Source organism: Amia ocellicauda, chromosome 23 (assembly GCF_036373705.1).
Source record: "Amia ocellicauda isolate fAmiCal2 chromosome 23, fAmiCal2.hap1, whole genome shotgun sequence".
Taxonomy (NCBI): Eukaryota; Metazoa; Chordata; class Actinopteri; order Amiiformes; family Amiidae; genus Amia; species Amia ocellicauda.
This window is the reverse complement of record NC_089872.1, coordinates 15,429,588-15,450,130: the sequence shown is the minus strand read 5'-3', so window position 1 is coordinate 15,450,130 and position 20,543 is coordinate 15,429,588. Positions and strand designations below refer to the sequence as shown.

Below are 20,543 nucleotides of genomic sequence, written 5' to 3'. Positions count from 1 at the left end.
ATGGTCGCGAGATGGAGTGTAAACCATCCTTCATGGTTGTTTTTCTGCTCATTTAACCGAATTGGGTGTAGATTTGTATATGCCTAGTTTGACATTTTGGCATTGGCCAAGGCTATGGTTCAGGCTGCTATTCAGGCCTAAAATGAGGCCAGTACCCTGTTGTTGTTATACAGTGGGTTATAGTGAATAGTCTCTCCTCTCTGCACTGTAATGGGGGATAACGATTGAGCATGACTTGGGACTTTTAATTGTCGTAACTGCATGAACTGAACATGTGGATGTTTAAGAATAATTTTACAACCAAAACAAGGGACACTGAACATGAGAAAATGTGCACAATCAGTTAAAAGTTTTAATATGCCATACAGATGAAGGTAGGAATATTCTAAATCCTGCATTTTGATTTGCGAGAGTGAAACTGTGTGACATCACTTCCTTATTGTGACATGGCGCATTGTTGCGGTACCCATGGCAACAACTTTAGTAAGCTTCCATTGTCTTCTTATGGTCAATCAGTCTGTACAGTGAACTTACAGAGAGATACGCATCTTCTCAACGCCAACCAGTCCGTATAGAGAACTTACTGAGAGCGCAAAGATGATTGGAGTTTTTGTAACCTGGAAAATTAGGGTCTTTTTTGACAAATTCAGAACAACCCAGGCCGAGATAGCAGAACCCATGGAGGTTGATGAAGTGTTGGAGGACGAACCGATGGAGGTTGATAAAGTGGTGGAGGACGAACCCATGGTAGTTGATTTTGTTGTTACCAATGATGTGGAAATGGTGACTGTGGCCCCCCTGACAATTCCACACAAGTCCAGGAGAAAATGGAGACACAGAATGTGCCCATACCAACGCCGTTAAGTGGGCAGACCCAGGCCCAGCTGTTGACCTCCCTCCTCCGTCCCTGAGGCTGTGCAGCTGGAGGCTAAGCCAGAGGGCTTGACGGAGTAGGAGGAGATGGCAATCTGGACCTCACTATGCAGACAGACAACAACCTCTTTCCCATCCTCCTCTTCTTCAAGGGCCAGACCCAAGCCTAGCTGTTGACCTCCCTCCTTCCTCCCCGAGGCTGTGCAGCTGGAGGCTCAGCCAGAGGGCTGGACGGAGGAGGAGAAGATGTCAATCTCGACCTCACTATGCAGACAGACAGCAGCCTCCTTCCCATCCTCCTCTTCTTCAAGGACCAGACCCAGGCCCAGCTACTGACCTCCCTCCTCCTTCCCCGAGGCTGTGCAGCTGGAGGCTCAGCCGGAGGGCTTGACAGAGGAGGAAAAGATGGCAATCTGGACCTCACTATGCAGACAGACAGCAGCCTCCTTCCCATCCTCCTCTTCTTCAAGGACCAGACCCAGGCCCAGCTACTGACCTCCCTCCTCCTTCCCCGAGGCTGTGCAGCTGGAGGCTCAGCCGGAGGGCTTGACAGAGGAGGAAAAGATGGCAATCTGGACCTCACTATGCAGACAGACAGCAGCCTGCTTCCCATCCTCCTCTTCTTCAAGGACCAGACCCAGGCCCAGCAGCTGACCTCCCTCCTCCTTCCCCGAGGCTGTGCAGCTGGAGGCTCAGCCGGAGGGCTTGACAGAGGAGGAAAAGATGGCAATCTGGACCTCACTATGCAGACAGACAGCAGCCTGCTTCCCATCCTCCTCTTCTTCAAGGACCAGACCCAGGCCCAGCAGCTGACCTCCCTCCTCCGTCCCCGAGGCTGTGCAGCTGGAGGCTCAGCTGGAGGGCTTGACAGAGGAGAACGAGGAGGCAATCTGGACCTCACTATGCAGGCAGACAGCAGCCTCTTCCCCACCTTCCTCTTCTTCAAGGGCCAGACCCAGGCCTAGCTGTTGACCTCCCTACACCGTCCCCGAGGCTGTGCAGCTGGAAGCTCAGCCGGAGGGCTTGACGGAGAAGGAGGAGATGGCGATCTGGACCTCACTATGCAGGCAGACAGGAGCCTCCTTCCCACCTTCCTCTTCTTCAAGGGCCAGACCCAGGCCTAGCTGTTGATCTGTAATAAAACAGGAATATATATATATATATATATATATATTGGTGTTCTTGTTTTCCATCTTTGTCATTTCATTTATTTGAACTGGTCTGATTCCAAGTGCATCCAGCTATGTGTCAACAATTTTTTGTTGGGGATTTTTAAAGGAGAGTTTCAAAAGGTTTGTATTTTTAAATGTTTACAGAGTCCAGTGGCACAGTGTAGGCCAGGCAGGGCCGGCGCTACCTATAGGCAGAGTAGGCAATTGCCTAGGGCCTCGGGCTTGGAGGCAGGGCCTATACGCGAGTGTAACAGGGCTCACTCGTGTCATAATGAGCTCGTTACAAAGTGACGTAACCCCTCGGTAAAAGTAGTATAGTGTTAAACATCCTGTGGTAGGAAGCCCAGCCTGTTAGCATAGAGGGCTTAACACTGTACTACCCCGGAGCCGCTGCGGTGTGGAACGCTGTTGCTCGCGGCTCAAATCCCGGGCGGGGAGCCTCGACCAGCATCGGCCACACCAGTCCAACAATCAAGAAGGGGGCCTCTAACCAATATTTTGACTAGGGCCTCCAAATGTCTATAACCGGCCCTGACTTCCGGTTTGCGTGTTGCTTACCCATTTGTTGCCGTTACTGGAGAAACTAACCCCAAAATGTTTATCAAATTTTAATAATAGGCTAAGTATTAAATTATATTATGAATAAAAACATTGAGCAGGGGGAAATAGAAAAAAAAAAACATGCACCGACCTCGGAGCAGGAGCTTAGTAAAGTGGTATTGGTTCATAGAATACAGAGACCAGTTTTAATAGTGCCAAGTAGTTTCTGGAAGAAAAAAATGTCTGATATGAATATTTTATTAATCCAAAATGGAAAGCAGTCTAACAGCATAAAAGTTCCCTAAGGGAGTCATTTAACCATGTGCCCTGTGGGTAATGTTTAAACAATGTTCACTGCAACATAAATCCATAGGGAAAAGCGTTAAATGGAACTTATTTGAAAGAAGGTTGGTATGTTTACACAATGAAAATGAGCAACAAGATTAAAATGTACTAATCAATTGAGGAAAAATTATAATTATATATAGGCCTACGTAGTTGTAGATATATTTAAAAGAGTTATATAAGTTTCCTACATAAGGGCGTCTGGCAATAAATAAATACATTAATAATTACCAACACCTAAAATAAATTCCCCCACTGTCATCTATTATAGTGATGGCCATTTATTGTGTCGTGGCAATCCAGCTACAGTATGGCACATCAACGAAAGACTGGCGCTAATGCAACATGGCAGGAATTCACCTGGGTGTGTTCCAACTCCACTAACAGGGCAGGAAGTGGTCCCTTGAGTGCTTTGATCCAGCCCCCCCTTCAGGCACACGGACCCGTTGAAGTTATCACAAATCCAGACTATAATTTCATGCATCGCCTGATGTATGCCCTGACCTGGACACCGTAGGAAGCACCCTTGTAGGTTACAAGAGTGAGAATAAATTCACTTTCTCCACACTGATGGAACCAGGAGTGATGTAACCACTGGATACTTATTCAATTGGCAGAGAGCCTGAAATATGCTGTTCCTTCACCACTTAACTAAGGATATATACAACGACATGGACACGAGCGAACGTGCGCAAATGTGCATGCATCGGCACGTTTTATTTTATCTTAAATATAATGTATATTTTTTAATGTAAAAACAGTGATACAGTTGCAACCCCCAATGCAGAGAAAGCAATATTTATTAAAAGAAATGAAAAAATCTCCACACAGCCTGAATATCGCACAAATATTGGTTTATAAGAACAGGATTACTAGAAATATTTAAAAAGGACTTAAGAATTAAGCTATTGTCTTTGGAAATAGACATGTTTATTAGTATTTTGAAGGGTTCTCCTATCCTCTGTGATTCAGCCAATGTAAATCAGGGTTTTATTAGCTAAGAGCAGAGACATATCCCTATCGGCCCTTAATCCATTATTTTACCAGGAGACAGCTATGCTTAGCACAAGCTTAAAGATGAGAAATAGCAGAGTAAATATAAGCAACTCCTGAATCTAATTATTACAATCCCCAGCCCCCCCCCAAGACTAGAGGATTTTAAACCCAAGATGTCTGAAGTAATATAAAACAATCAGTGACAGCATGATGGCTGACAACACATGCATAAATAAATAAAAACTGATGTGAAAGGTGGCTGTGAAACCCAAGAGAACTGTCTTATCAATTAGTTAAATAACTCACCCTGTAAAATGTAGTTATGGGAGTGAGGTTTTTATGCTCATTTCGGTATCAGCTCCCAAGAATAATTTCTTTGATACTGAGTTGTTTAAAGCCACTCATCAAGCAAGCACAGATACATCTCTTGTATGGCCAATTTACCTAGGCCTAGCAATTATATAACTCGTCACTGTGATTGCTCAGTTTTCCCCAAGGAAGCAGACAGAGGTAAGAACAGCAAAGCAGCTCTACTGCTGCGTTACAGGAATATATAATAAAACATAAGAAAATCGAGAACAATTTCAATACGTGGACATATTTAGCCACCATTTTTTTTGTATTGAAACACAAGAAAATGACATGGGCTGCATTTGATCTGAATACAGATGTCACACTAATGATCACGGAAACATGTACAGTGAGCATTGCTAATCATTTAAGCAGGTTCATTGTCAAAAGTTAAGAAAAGGAAAATAACAAGTTGCATTTATACAGTGCTTTACCTCAGGAGCAGTTAATCAAAAATGCTATGCTAAAAGATCAACCAACAGTGGTGTACTGTATTATGACAGCTGCGGCAGTGGAAAGCAGCCATTTTGCACAATCACACCACACGACAGTTAGATCCTATGAACAGCTTTAAAGTAGGACGTGTCAGGAATATTTATTTTTGTAATTCAAAGTGACACAGGTGGAATATAATGATCTATATTGGCTTTGACCATGGCATTAGGGTTTAAAGCTCTGCAGGTCCAGAAAGCTGCGTAGGTTCATTAAAATTCAAATGACAGCAGCTCCTACAGTATAGCGCCCTCTGCCACCACACTGGAGCACTGCTTCCATTTTGAACTCCAAAAAAAGAGACCTACAAGGCTACCTATATGGATAATTTCAATCTCCCATTCCAGATCTTTCTTGTTCATTTTCTGGGATGGTATGAGATCCAGCTACCAGGTTCCACACTGCGAGACACATGCAGACAACATATATTATTTCCATTTAAAAAGGTTAAAAAAAACAAAACAAAAAAATATGGTGTCAATACCTTTATTTCACATGTATATCAAATCCATAGTACCATTTGCTATCGATCAAAAGGAGTAACTGCTGTTGACCTTTTAGTTTAATTACTCCATAACAGCGAGATTTTGACCGGCGGAGAGTTGTTCATTGTCACTTCCTATGGAGTTTTGTTTCCTTCGCGAATATTTTGAACATTTTAATTGTATAATTATATTCTGAAACTATATTCTGAAGAGTGGCAAGTCTTTGTAGAATACATGTTCTTGTTTCAATCGTTTTTCCTAAATGAAGCAGTACATATTTAAAGAAATGAAAATGATGCAATTATACCATTTCCCGCTGACTATTTACATACACGCAGGATTCTCTGCAATTGGGTCAAAGAAGATTTATTCATGCTGCTCCGCTGTGCTCTTTTAAGTACCCTTGGCTCACAAAGGAGCATTCGAAACTGCTGAAGATTTAACAGGCTTTAGGGTCTGTTCATTCATGTGACTTTAAAGAAGTCAAAGGAATACCACAGGGATATATAGAAAAAGTGTTCCTTCCAAGCTGAGTAGGTGAAATAGTGGACTTTAAGCAAGTTTAAACCAGATAGAAAGAGGATGTTTGGTTAACTTACCTTCATAGTATTCTGCCACTTGGGGGTTTTAGAAAACAAGTTTGAACAAATCAATCAGTAATATCCTGCCTCTTTGGTAGGGGTATGCTCTGTCTTTATTAATTCTAGAACATATCATTAAACATTTTCTTCTTCTAATTATTATTTATTACCAACTTCATTGTCTCATGTGACATAATAAGATACAGCAAAAGAAAAGTTGTATTTGAAACAAGTGGAAGACATGATGGGTCAGGATGATATTTGTTGGAACAAACCAAAATGGATCAATACAGAAAATGTCACACAATATTTTACTCTGTGGATTCCAATGACAAATAAAAAAGCACTTTGCCAAGCAGTAGGTTCAAAGTGTAAAATACTAAACTGTTTGCAATTCTAAAAGGAGACTTATTTTCTGATATGTCTGCTTTTCATTTAATTAATAGAAATTAGAGTCTGGTATAAACACAAACTGGTTGTTAGCCAGGGCATTTTTGTTGTGTTTAATATCATGCGATTTATTTTCATATTTTGATTAATTTAAATATTGTTTATCGTTTTTCCAAAAGGCAGAAATCTACCCTAGTAAACAAGTATTTAGAATAGATTGGAAGGGTTTTGAACGTAGTAAAGACACCAGATATGTTTTTTTTTTCTCTTTCTTCATATGAAATAGACAAATTATAAAGTTGGAAGGCCTCCAGCCCCCAGAGTGTGCAGAACAAATTGCACTGGAAAAACATTGCAGTTAAGGTATTACTCAGGCTTCACAATTCTTGAAAACCAGTCCGATATGCCATTTTTTATAGGTCGACACTGATGGACTATCTTTATTTTTAGATCTCCTGCTCTAACGATGTGGCCAGCAATGTTAAAAGGGCTCTGTCCAACATTTGTGTGGCTGCCACTTTGAGTTAAATTACCGCTGACATGGGTCAACCTACAGCATAACTGGCGGTCACGCTGCTAGGTCCGCTACACAGTTTCCCCCGTCTTAAGGCTCCAAGGAATTATGGACTTGCAGAAGCCCTGGAATATTGTTGATTGTAATCATTTCTAATGGACTGTGCTTACAATATTTTTTAGGAATTCATATATCATTCACGGCTGGTAATACATCTTCTTTCAATGGCGCAAACGGTGCCCCATTTAATGAGAACGGTCATATCTATCTTGATCCACCTTACACCCCATACATCACACAGCTGCAATGCTGATTTGCCATCAGGAAATAAAGGTACAGTGAAAGGTGTCTGAAAGGGAAAATAATTGGGTTCTCACCCAAGTGTCGTGACTCATACTTTATTCACACTGTGTATGTCACAGATAGGTATCCTTTTTAAGGCAGATATAAAAGCTTGCTCTCTGCAAAACATTTCTATTACAGATCCAGGAGCTAGACTGGAAATCTTGTTGATGTATCTACCTAATAAAAACGTATTTTAGAAAAGATTTACAGGCACTGGGAAATTCTTCAGCTGTCACACATGAGACGCTTTGTCTCATACTTGTACTTCTATGGTACCTTAATTAGTAAACAGCCATTTTTAAGTTGGCGATACTCAGTCAAGTTAGGCTTTCCTTACTCTATATAACCTATATTTGTTTCTAAATAAAAATGAAATCCTACATAAGCGTATACATAGTTAATATGTATACTGATTCAGCCGGATGAAGGGGGATCCCAAACTTGTAATTTAATACTAGGTTGAGATCATTATAAAACTGAATGTGAATTAGTACTGTGAACATGAGGAGATTAGTGGAGAATGACAGATGCAAATGTATAGGAGGAAATGTTCTTTCTTTATTCTGTGTTTTACTGGAGATTGCATTAATTATTTGCTGTTTGGGTTGTTGTTTCTGTTCAGTTTAAGTTGTCAGTAGTTAAGTCGAAAATAGCTCCCAAAGGGGACTATAGGACATTGTGCACCTAATGGGAAGAATTGAAAAACACTTATAAATATACTTATCTGTCTTGTGGTGCATCCATGTTGGCTATAGGCCTCCAACGTAGCCGAGAGTCCTCCCTTGCAAAGGCTTGTGTACTCAGTATCCCATAGTCCCCTTTGGCAGCTATTTTCTGCTTGAAAGATAACATTAGGTAGCGTATGCGACCCTAGGCATCTGAAACAACTGAGAAGCTGGTTTGTTTTGTTGATGTTCAAAGAGTACACAGTAGCTAATTTTTATTTTTATTTGCTTTTGTCTCACTGTGTGAAAGTGCTGAATAACACTGCAAAGGGATCAGTATCTCTCGCTCAGTTGCACTTCTTCTTTCACTTTTATTGCTTTATGAGTCTTGGGGAAAAAAGCTTATTCTATGCATCTATCTTTTTAGTAATGTAATAGTAATCAATAGTTGTGTATTTTGTCTGTCTTTCGTTTACAGTGATCAATATAGACGCTCAATGTCATTGTATTTGTTGGTGTTGATGTATTGCAATAATTAGTATGTGTAAATCCGTAAAAAATCTTATGGCAGCTGATACTAATGCAAAATGTTCAACAAGCACCTTATTATTAGATTATACACTTATATATATGCTTGTAGATAGGCTGCACACTGCATTTTTGCAAAATTAATAATAATACGCTGAGAAAAAAATCTATTTTGGTTTATAACTCACGGGTGAAAGAGTGACAGAACAGAGGCCTATCGGCAGTTTTGTTGAGTTTTTCAGCACTTCCCATTGTGTGTGCAATGTCTCATAGTCCCCTTTGAGAGCTTTTGTTGATTTTTCTGATAACTAGAGTTGCATATGCAAACTAACATTTAGTCACTTAATTGCCTGTGAAACCCTTGCAAAAAAAACAGGCAAACATTCATGTTCAAAATAAATTAAATTAATACCATACTATAACCTGTAGCCCCACTGGACTGCTCATTGATTTTAATTATCATGCAACAGGTTCTTAAAAACAAAACAAAGGAGAGGGGGATTTTGATAATGTTGTTTTGTGGAAGAAAGTATTATCGTCATTTTATCAGTCAATTTCCTATACTAAAAACATCAACATTATTAATTAATTTAAAGCTTTGCAAATACAACCTAAAACATTTTTTATTGTCACAGTCCTCATATTCTATTAAAGTTACTACATATATTGAAAATCAAAAGATCAATGTAAAGAAACAAGAGCTGAACTTGAGACACTTACAGTAGCTATTTCCAGAATGGTGTTTATATTTGAAATGGTGTATATGTGAAAAACATCCAAAACACCCTACCGATTAAGTTTAAAACTGGAAAAATAAGGCTAGTAAATTATGATGATTTGTTTAATCCAGATACTAAAGTCATTTTATCAGCCATTCTTCAATTACCTTGAGTGATTTTAATGAGGACAAAAAGTTAATATCAGTGAGATGGCTAATTTATGTAATAAGGGGAACTCGTCAAGGACTTTTACACTTGCATATTTAAACTTTTGTTTTTGGCATAGAAAACAAGTGTCATTTTTAACTTATTGCATTCAGGTCACAAATTAAAATTAATTATTAAATCCCCCCTTCCCCTCCCCAATCCTCCAACCAGATATCTGAAGTATTTTCAAAGTTAAATGAACAAAAAGTTTACGGAGATTTGGGATTTGTATCACTTTTAAAGTGCTAAAATGATGATTATTCTATGCACTGCTGCTTAGTTTAATTGGAGAGACTTCAGGGTGTGTTCCTATGTCTGTAGTGACATTCAGAACAGTTAGTGACTTTGTCAATTGAGTTTGATTTTTAAAATAGTCCGTCAACAGCAGGATTTAAAAAAAATAAGCTGCATATGTGGTTTCCAGTTCAAACCAGGAGGATAATGATGCAGGCTGGTTTACTTAAAACCATGGAGGTGTTAATACCTTGTGCCTGATGATAAAGGCTAAGTAACAGATGGTAGCCGTCCCTTTGGGGAACTAATGTCACTGTTGTGGTAACCTTCATTTCCCTTTTACTTGGACCTTCCTAACCAAGGAGTTAAAGAATCAACAGCTTTATCTGTAGCCACATTTTCACTTCCCCCCTTCCCTAATTTGATGTATGAGTACAAAATAACTGCCAAATTCCTGCACGGTAATAGGTAAATATCAACCAATTTGGTATTGATAGGAAGGACGAGGAAGAACAACACTTTAGATTACGAAATGTAGGCTAATTGTAATATGATTAGCAAAGCATTTTTTTTCCTCCTGTGTTGTGCAGTAACTGGATAGTCTAACAAATAAAACTGCATAAGATATAATGGAAAAGTGATCATTTTCAGTTAATGTAACAATCATCGCACCATTATGAAAATGGTAGTTTGGTTATTCACAAAAATGAATTAGTAAACAAATGGCATTACTATTCTTGGCTGTACTAATTATAGTTATCAATTATTGGAGCATAAGATATATTTAAACCATCAATTAAATATACATGCAATATACAATATCTTCATTAGAATGCTCTAACCTGTGACGGGCTGTGTTATTCAGCCATCCGTGTCATTATTTTTTAGTTAATTGTATCTGATAAATCTTTATTAAGACAAGCGACAACACTAGGATAGCAGACTATGTTCCAGCTGCTGATCAAATGAAAATACTTTCCTATGGGAGTATTACTGCAAGTAATGATAAGATGATTTAATGAAATACTTTCTGCTCACAGATTCCTTTATTCGAAACAGAAGATATCATGGTTGAAATGCAAAACAGGAAAGCACATGGGATTTGTCAAACATTGAATTATAAACAGCATTGTTGTTTTTAATAGAAAACAGTGTGAGCTTCTCCATGTCCCAGATGATCTGCCCTAATAATAAGTAATATCTAAAATAAATGTGCTGATAAACAATACATATAACTTGTATCATCCTTCTAGACTTCCACTGTTTATTGGAAGAACAAAACTTGTTTATTAGAGAACTTCAAATAAATGCAATATATATTTATTCCGGTATTGTGAACCGTATGGTAAGACGTCTGTAGGAAAATGTAAAACGCAGGCTGATGTGGCGTGACTCACAGCCGTTTCAGTTCGGTACAGACCTTCACAGTGTGTGGTATGTTGCATTCGATCGCTATGGAATCTTTAATAATTGTACTGACTTTGATTCTCCTAGCAGTGCTTATCCCTTCTGCAATAACTATGGCAGAGAAGAAGTGCCAAGGATCCCACTAAAACAGGATGGAGAAATTTGGTATACAGTCCATCATGTTTCAAACTATCTGCAATGGTTATCTATGTAAAATTATGCTTACCAATACATGAATACATCCTATATTAACTGTATTATGCTGCATTAGTTAATTTGGGATTATCTGAGTCTTTTAAAGGGGTTTTATGAGCTTGTTTATGACCATCCGTACATATTGCGACCAGATATGAAAGTCACAAGTTTAGAATGGCCTAACGGTCCTTAGCTCAATCTTAGTATGTATAACACATCATACCCTTTAGTCTGTAAGATATATATTTCAAAGAATCTTTAGCCATCATGTGTATTTTCCCCTAAATTTAAAATGAAAAGCAATACAAATGAATCGAAAAGACAGAAATGTTACATTCTGCAGGTGCTGTTTAATAGCAATATTTTCAAGCAATACTGAAGATCTTAGTTGAAGAGGGTCTGTTTGAAATTCCTTAGTGCTCTATTATTGAAAACGTATATGAAAGGTAAATAGCTTTTTGAGACCTTTTTTTTTTGTATTTATTCAGCCTCTTTACTTGTGAAATGTTAAAGGTATGCAACTTCAATTAGAAAATAGCTAGCAAAAGTGGATTTTCAGGGGCATATGCTTGTCTGTGTGGAATTACACACTGATGACATAACCTGTGGTGAGGAGATTCAGTATGCTGTGAAACTGTTGAGGAGCCATATGATATTATTAGTAAATTACCTCATTGCATAATTATACTAGCCTGCAATGAATCCACTGAATATTCCATTAATCGTCTCTAGGAAAGAGAGCTAGAGAGAGAGAGAGAGAGAGAGAGAGAGAGATAGAGAGAGAGAGGGGAAAACTAAAATTGAGTCCAAAATAGCTATCAATTTTTCATTGTGTGAGCTTGCAGTGTATTTGAGCTGACATCTAACAAGCCGATTTTTCAAGCCTCTTTAATATGGTTATTGAAGCAGAGTAGTTGAATGGAGAGTGTTTTTGTCTCAGCCCATCAACTTACTCACAGCATGACCACTGCTGGTTTCTGGAGTACAATTGGGTAAAAGTCGTTTCTCAACACTCTTATGCCGGGTAAGTGTCAGTACGCTTTCCTGGAAAAGTCTGACAAAAAGCAAGTGCGGAACAAGCACGGATATTAACTTGAGCCTTCCAAAATGAACCGGACCTATTCCCAACCATCTCAAATACATATTTAATACTACATTAATACTACAATAATACATTTCCTTTTTAAGTCCAGTTTTAATATGGTCCTTTTTTATTACTTTGATTATCATAGAAATTAAACATAATAGTAATGTTATCAAAATTACTTTTGTTAATCAAACCCAAAGTCTAACTGTCATCTGATGTTACACATAAAACTACAGCTAATCTAATTACAGTTGCCTTGTCTTGGTGGAAGATGCGATTAAAGTGAATGTTTTACTTCATAGTCACTAAACTGTTAACATGATCAGTTCACATGATACATCCATGAACTTACTGAACCCCTGGTAAAAGCCATTCAACTTTACAATTTTCCAGCTTTTCATTTCCTACGAGTTTCTTAATTGTCTAATATGTATGCGCTTACATTTTCAAAATCCCAGGTATTATGTAATTAACGGCATAAAGACAACAATAAAACCTGATAGATTAATAATACAATACTGGTGAATTAAGACATGCAAATTATTATGGATTTACAGATCGGGATTGAAAACATGGGCCACCATATCATGGAAAAAAGAGTATCTAATAAAGGATGTTTTCTCTGTTGTTATAGAAGACACATGTTTAGGAGTCTAGCAAAAGGTAAGCTTTTGTGATGAATGCTGGTTGTCACAGCTGCAACACCAGTTTTGCCGGTAGGAATACACAATTTAACAAAGATTTTTGATAGTTGTACATAAACACAATATGATATTTAACTTGCTGTAGCATAATTAGGATTGAAAGTTTCATAAAGAAATGCTTCAGTTTAATGGTTGCAGATTTTACCACCTCTCTGCATACTCTGCAGAATAATTGGATGTCATTGAGACTCATGGATACGGGCTCATTATTTTTTAACACTTGACATAATAAGAATGTGGGATGTATTCCACACTATTTTAAGTTCAACAAAATAATTTAAGGTTACTTTTTAGAAATACATCTAAATCTACTTAAGTGAGTTAGACTTATTAGTATATTTATAGCAGGCTATATACAACAAATTCAATAAAACACCCACATGTGTGTGCGTGTGCATGTGTGTGTGTATGTGTGTTCGTAAGCAATGTCATTATTGCCACTACAATACTAACATGAAGTAATGTTTTAATGTATCTGTATTTTAATCAAATTGTTGATCTGAGCAGCAATCTGAGTCACACAATCTCAAACTGTGTTATTGTGTGTTTGTTTGTTTTCTCATACCCTTTAAAGTTCAACCTTGTCATCACCATTTCATCTTAAAAAGGAAAGATTTAGTGGCCTTCATTGCGGACCGTGTTTTTCTCATGAGTTCGCTTTTCTGAACATGCTTCTAATTTCTCAGATTTTAGCAACTATTTCCATTCAGGCACAGGAATACATTGTGTTATTTTTAGAAACAAATCATGACGTGATTTGCTTTGTAATGACACAACACCGGAACATGCTTATACATGACAGTATACACAGCAGTATTAATCACATGCAGTATGTAAATATGACACACTATCCTAAGGCACCAAATGTCAGTACAATTACAAAACCAATACTATTTGTATGTGTACTGTTAGTAGTATAATACAAAAAGTAGACAAATACCAAAAAAATAAAAACCCATCTTGCATTATGAAACATTAGATTATAAAATGGATAATATAACATCCTCAAGAAACTGCTGTAAACATGGACATCTGTACTGAGCACACTTAATCCTTCTTCAACATGTGGACAGATGGTACAGTTGAACACAAGAACTTTACTTCTAGGACTTCTAGGACTATAAGGCTAGGCGTCCATTCTTTTAGTCTCCATGGACCTCAGACCAATGTTATCTTCAGTCCAAAAGAATGACATTTCTCTGTTTTTCTAAATATAGACCAAGACATATTTCGAGTCATAACTGCAGAGGAATAGCAAAGCAAATTATTACAGCTCATGAAGTGGTAAAGATTAACTGAAGGGAACTTTGGCTAAATATCAAGGGGAAATCTGCACTAATGGCACACTGATTATGTGCTACATCACACTTCTCAGTGTACTTAAGAACATAAGAAAGTTTACAATCGAGAGGAGGTCATTCGACCCGTCGTGCTCGTTTGGTGTCCATTAATAACCAAGGATCCTATCCAGTCTATTTTTAAATGTTCTCAAATCTTCAGCTTCAACCACATCGCTGGGGAGTTTGTTCAGATTGTGACGCCTCTCTGTGTGAAGAAGTGTCTCCTGTTTTCTGTCTTGAATGCCTTGAAGCCAAATTTCCATTTGTGTCCCCAGGTGCGTGTGTCCCTGCTGATCTGGAAAAGCTCCTCTGATTTGATGTGGTCGATGCCTTTCATGATTTTGAAGACTTGAATCAAGTCCCCACATAGTCTCCTCTGTTCCAGGGTGAAGAGGTTCAGTTCAGTTTTGTCCCTTCTTGTGGATTGGTATGACATTTGCCGTCTTCCAGTCAGTTGGCACATCCTCTGTTCTAAGTGTCATTTGGAATATTTGAGTTAGCGGCCTATAAATAAAGTACTGTTGGAAATATACCATCTGGCTCAGGTGATTTGTTTGTTTTTAATTCTGCTAGTCCCTTTAGTACCTCCTCCTCATTTATCCTGATCTGTCATAGGGTTTGACTGGACTGACTGTTAACCTGTGTTATCTTTTTTTATTTTGCTTTCCTGATCTCTTTTTTAAGATCTCTTTGCAATTCAACATATTCTTTGTATTCTTTGTATCTCTAACCCTTTTGTATGCGCTATACAACATTTTCTTTCTTTCAATATTTTTTTGCAAACATCTATTAAACCATTTTGGCCAATGTTTTTTGGTCCTCAATTTGCTAAGTTTTGGTACAAAATTCTCCTGAGACTCAAGTAGTATATTCTTAAAATATACCCATGCATTTTCAACTGACTCTGTATCCAGTGTGCTCCAGTCTACCTTTTCTAAGTGCCACCTCATACCTTCAAGGTCTGCTTTTCTAAAATTGTACACCATTGTTTTAGACTTGTTCCTTGTTTTTTCAAAGAATGCCTCAAAGCTAACCATATTGTGATCACAGTTTGCCATTGGTTCTCTAACTAGTGTCCCTCTGACTCTATTTTGGTCATTTGAAAAGATCAAGTCAATGCATGCGCTCTTTCTGGTTGGTTCTTGACAAATTTTAGCCTGGAACGTTCACTCCTGCATCTTTTACCACAGTACAGTAAAACTACTGTAAAAGCCCTAACAAAACTTAATTTGTCTTAATTTCTAAATTAAATCTTAGCCAATCATTCAGAGCCACTGAAGATCAATACTAGTTTTATACAGCTGACAGATATTATTATAACCATTAAAAAAATAAAAATCAGAATGGCATTTCAAGTATATCCTTGTATAAGCTTCAGATCATACATTGTAACTGACCTTCATTAATTTGTATTTAGGTTTTCTTGAAAATACTGCTAAAGTGTGATGTGCATCTCTTTTCTACAGTCATAGCCATTAAATTAATCATACTAATATATGCTATTATAATTAAGTATAATTATACAATAAAAATAATTATCAACCTCCATTATCAATCCTCTTTCTCTCAACAAAGGACTGACAGCTGCAAAAGTTTGGGTCATATGTTTTGGATTAAATAATACTGGATATATCATAATATATTACACATATTAGATTATATTATGCTATCATGACATGTCTGACCTTGAATTCACCTCTGATTGATGGCTAACCCAAAATTGAACCAGACATCTCTTGCCATATTTTGGTTTTGATAGTTGAAAACATGCTATAATGGTTCCCTCAGTCATATTAAGTTGAAATGCCATTGCTCATTTACTGCCTCTTCCTATTTTGACATTATATGACATCAACAGTACCTCTGTTCAGTTATCCACTAAACCATTACTTTATATGTTACTCAACATGCAGCTACTTCTGTGTTTTAGGAGGCAGCAAAAATAAATAACAAGATTCTTCAATTTGTGAAACACACATTCTCAGTAAGTATTCTAGTTATTTTATCTCAAAAGCTACATTTTAAAAATTAACAAATGTGATTTGTCAAGTTGTATAAGAATTTGAAAACTGCCTGTATATGTTTTTGATGAGCAAGGAATGGGGTTAAATTTTGGTGGTGTGAAAATGATTCTGTTTCTTGTGCGCATACTGCGACATGTTCATATTTTAAAAAAAAAAGTGAAAGTAATTTATACTTAAATAAGACTGGAATGGAATAAACAGGAAGGAAGTGTTTGGGGTGGTAAGTGAGTTGAGGGTAATATTATATTTATTATCAAACATGCAAAATGCTGTAAATACTGTACTGAGCTAAGAAAATGTTTTATTGGTTTGTATGAGTTTTATAGTATTTAAAAATTGAGAGATTTATAATGGACACTGATTAATCTGAGGATGTAAACACATTTGAAATGCTAAGGGTTTCTATATGTTTTGATATATTTAAGAGCTATGTATTTGAATACTCGTGTTTTGGTATTTTAACTGTCTTTTTTACTGTCTTAATTTGTTTAACAATATGTTTTAAAGACAATCTGAGTTTTTGGTTGTTAAGTCTGTCTAAATATGGTTGAAACCACTTTAGGTAATGGATGAATCACACTTCCTCTTTACCACACACACCCAGCCACTCTTGAAATAAACCAAATCCAGAGCAAGATAAATAACTACTGCTGTTCAGAATCGCAATTGTTGCGTTTAAAATTGTGTTAAATGTTGTGTAAGCAGTGAAATCTCCGAGACAGCTGTTTCCAGCAAAACATGTAACGATTTAATCTCTCGAGCCAAAGTCCTCGTGCCGTACACAATAATCAATGACATATCATAACAGTACTGTACATCCGACATAACTACTTAATACCCACACTGTAGAACTGTGCGTTACTGTAACTTAGTGTGCAGACATAAAAGTAATCATAATAGGAACCCGAACCACCCATGTTTCTTCCATAATTTGTCAGTATTCCCTGTCACATTACTCCATCTTCCATTTGGTTGAGAAATACTGGTTGAGGAACCGTCAGTCAGAGTTGCAAAAACATTTTTTCAACTAACTTTTTATTAACCTATCCTATCCTTTTCATTCTAGGACTAAGATGGACTTAACCCCCAACCAGACGGTGTCCAATGGAAGCAATGGTCCTCTCAACAATTCCTGTGGGATCGACTTTGGTGTAGATGCAGTCTTTCTCCCAGTATTTTATGGCATCTTCTTCTTCGTGGGTCTTCCATTAAATTTGATGGCACTGTATGGGTTGTACCGCCTGGTCAAATCTGAAAATGTCCTTCCAGTCTATGTTATGAACCTGCTCCTTTCAGACCTTCTACAGATTGTGACTTTACCCCTCTGGATTGACTACTACAGCAAAGGACACTATTGGCAATTCGGCACCAGGTTGTGCCAGGTGGTAGGCCTCGTCTTTTATATCAGCCTTTACGCGGGCATATTTTTCCTGTGCCTCATTGCGTTAGAGCGCCACCTGGCTATTGCCCGGCCGCTCAAATTCCAATCCTTGCGGAGACTGCGATACGCTCGCTGGGTGGCACTGGGCTTGTGGGTCGTGGTGGCGCTGCCCCCTTGTATTGCCTTTGCGGTTCTTTTCACGAAAAACAATCAAAATCACCTATGCATTGAGAAATACCCTTCAGACAAACAATTCATCATCTACCGATTGGTAACTCTGGTTCTTTCTTTTGCCATTCCTTTCATCTTCATTGTTACCCTGCACATGTTGACTCTCAGATCCCTGGCTGGAGTCAGCTCGCTGGTCGAGGAGGAGAAGAAGAGGATAAGAAGATTGCTGACTATGGTGGTGGTTATATTTCTGACAGTGTTGGGTCCCTATCACCTCATAGGCTGTGTGAAGTACATAGGATTGCTGATCCATCCCATTTCATGTGAATGGGAGAGATCAGTTTTTGTGTATTACCAGATGGGGAGGGCCCTGCTGAGCTTGAATAGCCTGCTGGACCCTGTGCTGTATATTTTCCTGCGCAACGATTTCAGGGATAAATTATATAGTTCTTTGTGCTGCCTAGGAAGGTTGCAGAGAAGATCTCATAGACCCTCCCCGGCAGTTTCAGATCATGTAGAGAGACAGACAAATTCCACGCAGGACTCAAACATGTGAGTCTGCATGTGTTTGCCGTTATTGAAAGTATAAACTCGTCTAGCTTAAAATAAATCTGCATTGTTTATTTAATGCTTTCATTTTGTATTATTAATGACGGTAGTTATCCTAAAATAGCGGTGCATAATGACTGCTTGCATGTGTCAAAAAAAGACTTTATGGATGAGAAGTTGTTTTTGTGTCTATAAATAGCAGGTTGGCTGCTTTAAGGCAAAGAACTGGACATTTAGAGAAGTAATCGCAGTCTGCCTTGCATGTGTCACAAAACGCAGTCTGGGTGAGAAGTTGTTATTTTTATCTATAAATAGCGGTGTGACTACTTTAAGGCAAAGAACTGGACATTTAGACATTTCACAGCCTGCCTTGCAACTAGCAACTAGCAACAGCCCTACTGTCTTCAGCACCAGCTATTTTAAACTTGAACTTGCGTTAACCAATAAGAGCTGTGTATGGTATTAGAAGCAATCGCACAACAGGCTCTGACAGATTGTCTCCTGAATAGACCACTCTCCAGAGCACTCTGCTGACTGAATAAAGTATCTGGCTTTTGACTTGAGTGTTGAACTCTTTTCTTGCCAAGGAAACAGAGAAACCTCCCCCAACAACAATCAGGATCCACAATCTATATTTACAGGTTTCCCTGGATATTTACAGCGGCAGCATAAGGCATTACGTCTAACAGGGAGTTAAATGTTTTGCTGAATTGTCCTTTAGGCCTAATTTTGGAAGGATGTGGTGACGTTTCATTAACAATAAAGTCAGAGGGCACGATGTTTACATAGCCAAACACCTGCAGCAGTATATATCAGTTTAAAAACACAGTGACATGCTGACTTAAAAACAAGCTTATATAATATTGTGTGACCTCAGATTCCCCTTATAAGCCTGTCCCATAGCATCATATATCCCTTGATTGGATTTGAGTCATGCAATATGACGAGAAAAACTAAACAGCTAAAGTTTCATTATTGAGTATCAGACAAAATGCTGAGCCATTAACCCTAGCACTTGACTTATTTCTGATTTATTAGTAATATAATAAAGAGGCAAATGGTGCTAATTATCATGATAGATACCAAATGTATGCCAGACCTATTCATTATTCAATTATTCTGTTTTATTGGAGTGTTTTGACTGTGTTTACAATCTATACTAGAGGAAAGTCATGATACCAAAGTTCAGAAATAGTATTTGTTCATATAGGAAGAGTGTTATGGAATAGCCAGCGATTTCTATGCAGGCATCTTTTATGAAGTGGGCATGTTTATACCGCTCACAGACACTTACTGCTGTATTTCTCAAGACTTAGATTTAGATGAAAATGGCATATTGCCAGCTTTTGATGCCAGGAAATTGCCAAAATTTGGATTTCATACAGCAGATCGTATTATAAGAGAAACTGTATGTCAAGATAAAATGTTATTTCCATTTTCAAACCCTTTAGAGTGGCAATACAAACCTGTTAATATTTACAAATTATTTCACGTTCCATGAGGGCTATGTAGAACCGAGGATGCTTTTTAGCTGTGATATGTATTGAGTAAATAAGAAAAAAAAACAACAACAATACAATTGTTTTGTTGTTGTTTTTCTATATTACTTTTAATAAGTTTCCATTGCTAAATGCAAAAACAACAGAAATAAATATTTTATGGTTAAATATTGTTAGGTACTGAAGACTCAATACTGTGTCCTTGCATTTGCTGAGAATATTTGTAAAGATTTCACAGTACAGCGATTGGATTGCAGATGACACAAAAAAGCCCAAATTTGATTAAGATCACAAATTAATATTGGTTTTAGTCTGCATGACTGAAAGTATGATGCTTAAAAATACATTGCTTTTAGTCTGGCAAATCATTAGACATGCGAGCCCATTGCTGATATCTTTTGAACTTGCTGAATAACAGGGAATTCATTGGGCACTTTTAATCAAAACACACAGGGCAAGCCACAGAAACCACAGAAATTACTAATTCATTCTACAGGAAATGTAAATAAATGCCAAATTAAAGGTTCTGTTGAATTAACAAGTGTTTCATTTTTTTATTTTTGTCATGCAACACTAAAATGCACTTTTCTATTTTTACAACATAAGGATAGCATTGTTATCAGCCCACCATCACACCCTCCAAGATTTATTCAGTTGTTAATTTTAATGCAGATGCTGTTACTAACACATAGGTGCTGATTCAGTCCGTCCCATCTGCCATTGTTGTCTTAAGAAATTATGAAAGTAAT

The 20,543-nt window shown here is 37.7% G+C and overlaps 1 protein-coding gene across 1 annotated transcript; it reads left to right on the top strand.

The window, feature by feature from the left end:
- The first annotated feature begins 16,038 nt into the window (after positions 1–16,038).
- On the top strand, positions 16,039–20,335 carry LOC136718876 (G-protein coupled receptor 4). Its single transcript, XM_066696659.1, has 2 exons — positions 16,039–16,154; positions 17,261–20,335. The coding sequence occupies exon 2, from the start codon at positions 17,268–17,270 to the stop codon at positions 18,300–18,302; it is 1,035 nt and encodes a 344-aa protein (XP_066552756.1). The 5' UTR covers positions 16,039–16,154; positions 17,261–17,267; the 3' UTR covers positions 18,303–20,335.
- The last annotated feature ends 208 nt before the right edge of the window (positions 20,336–20,543 follow it).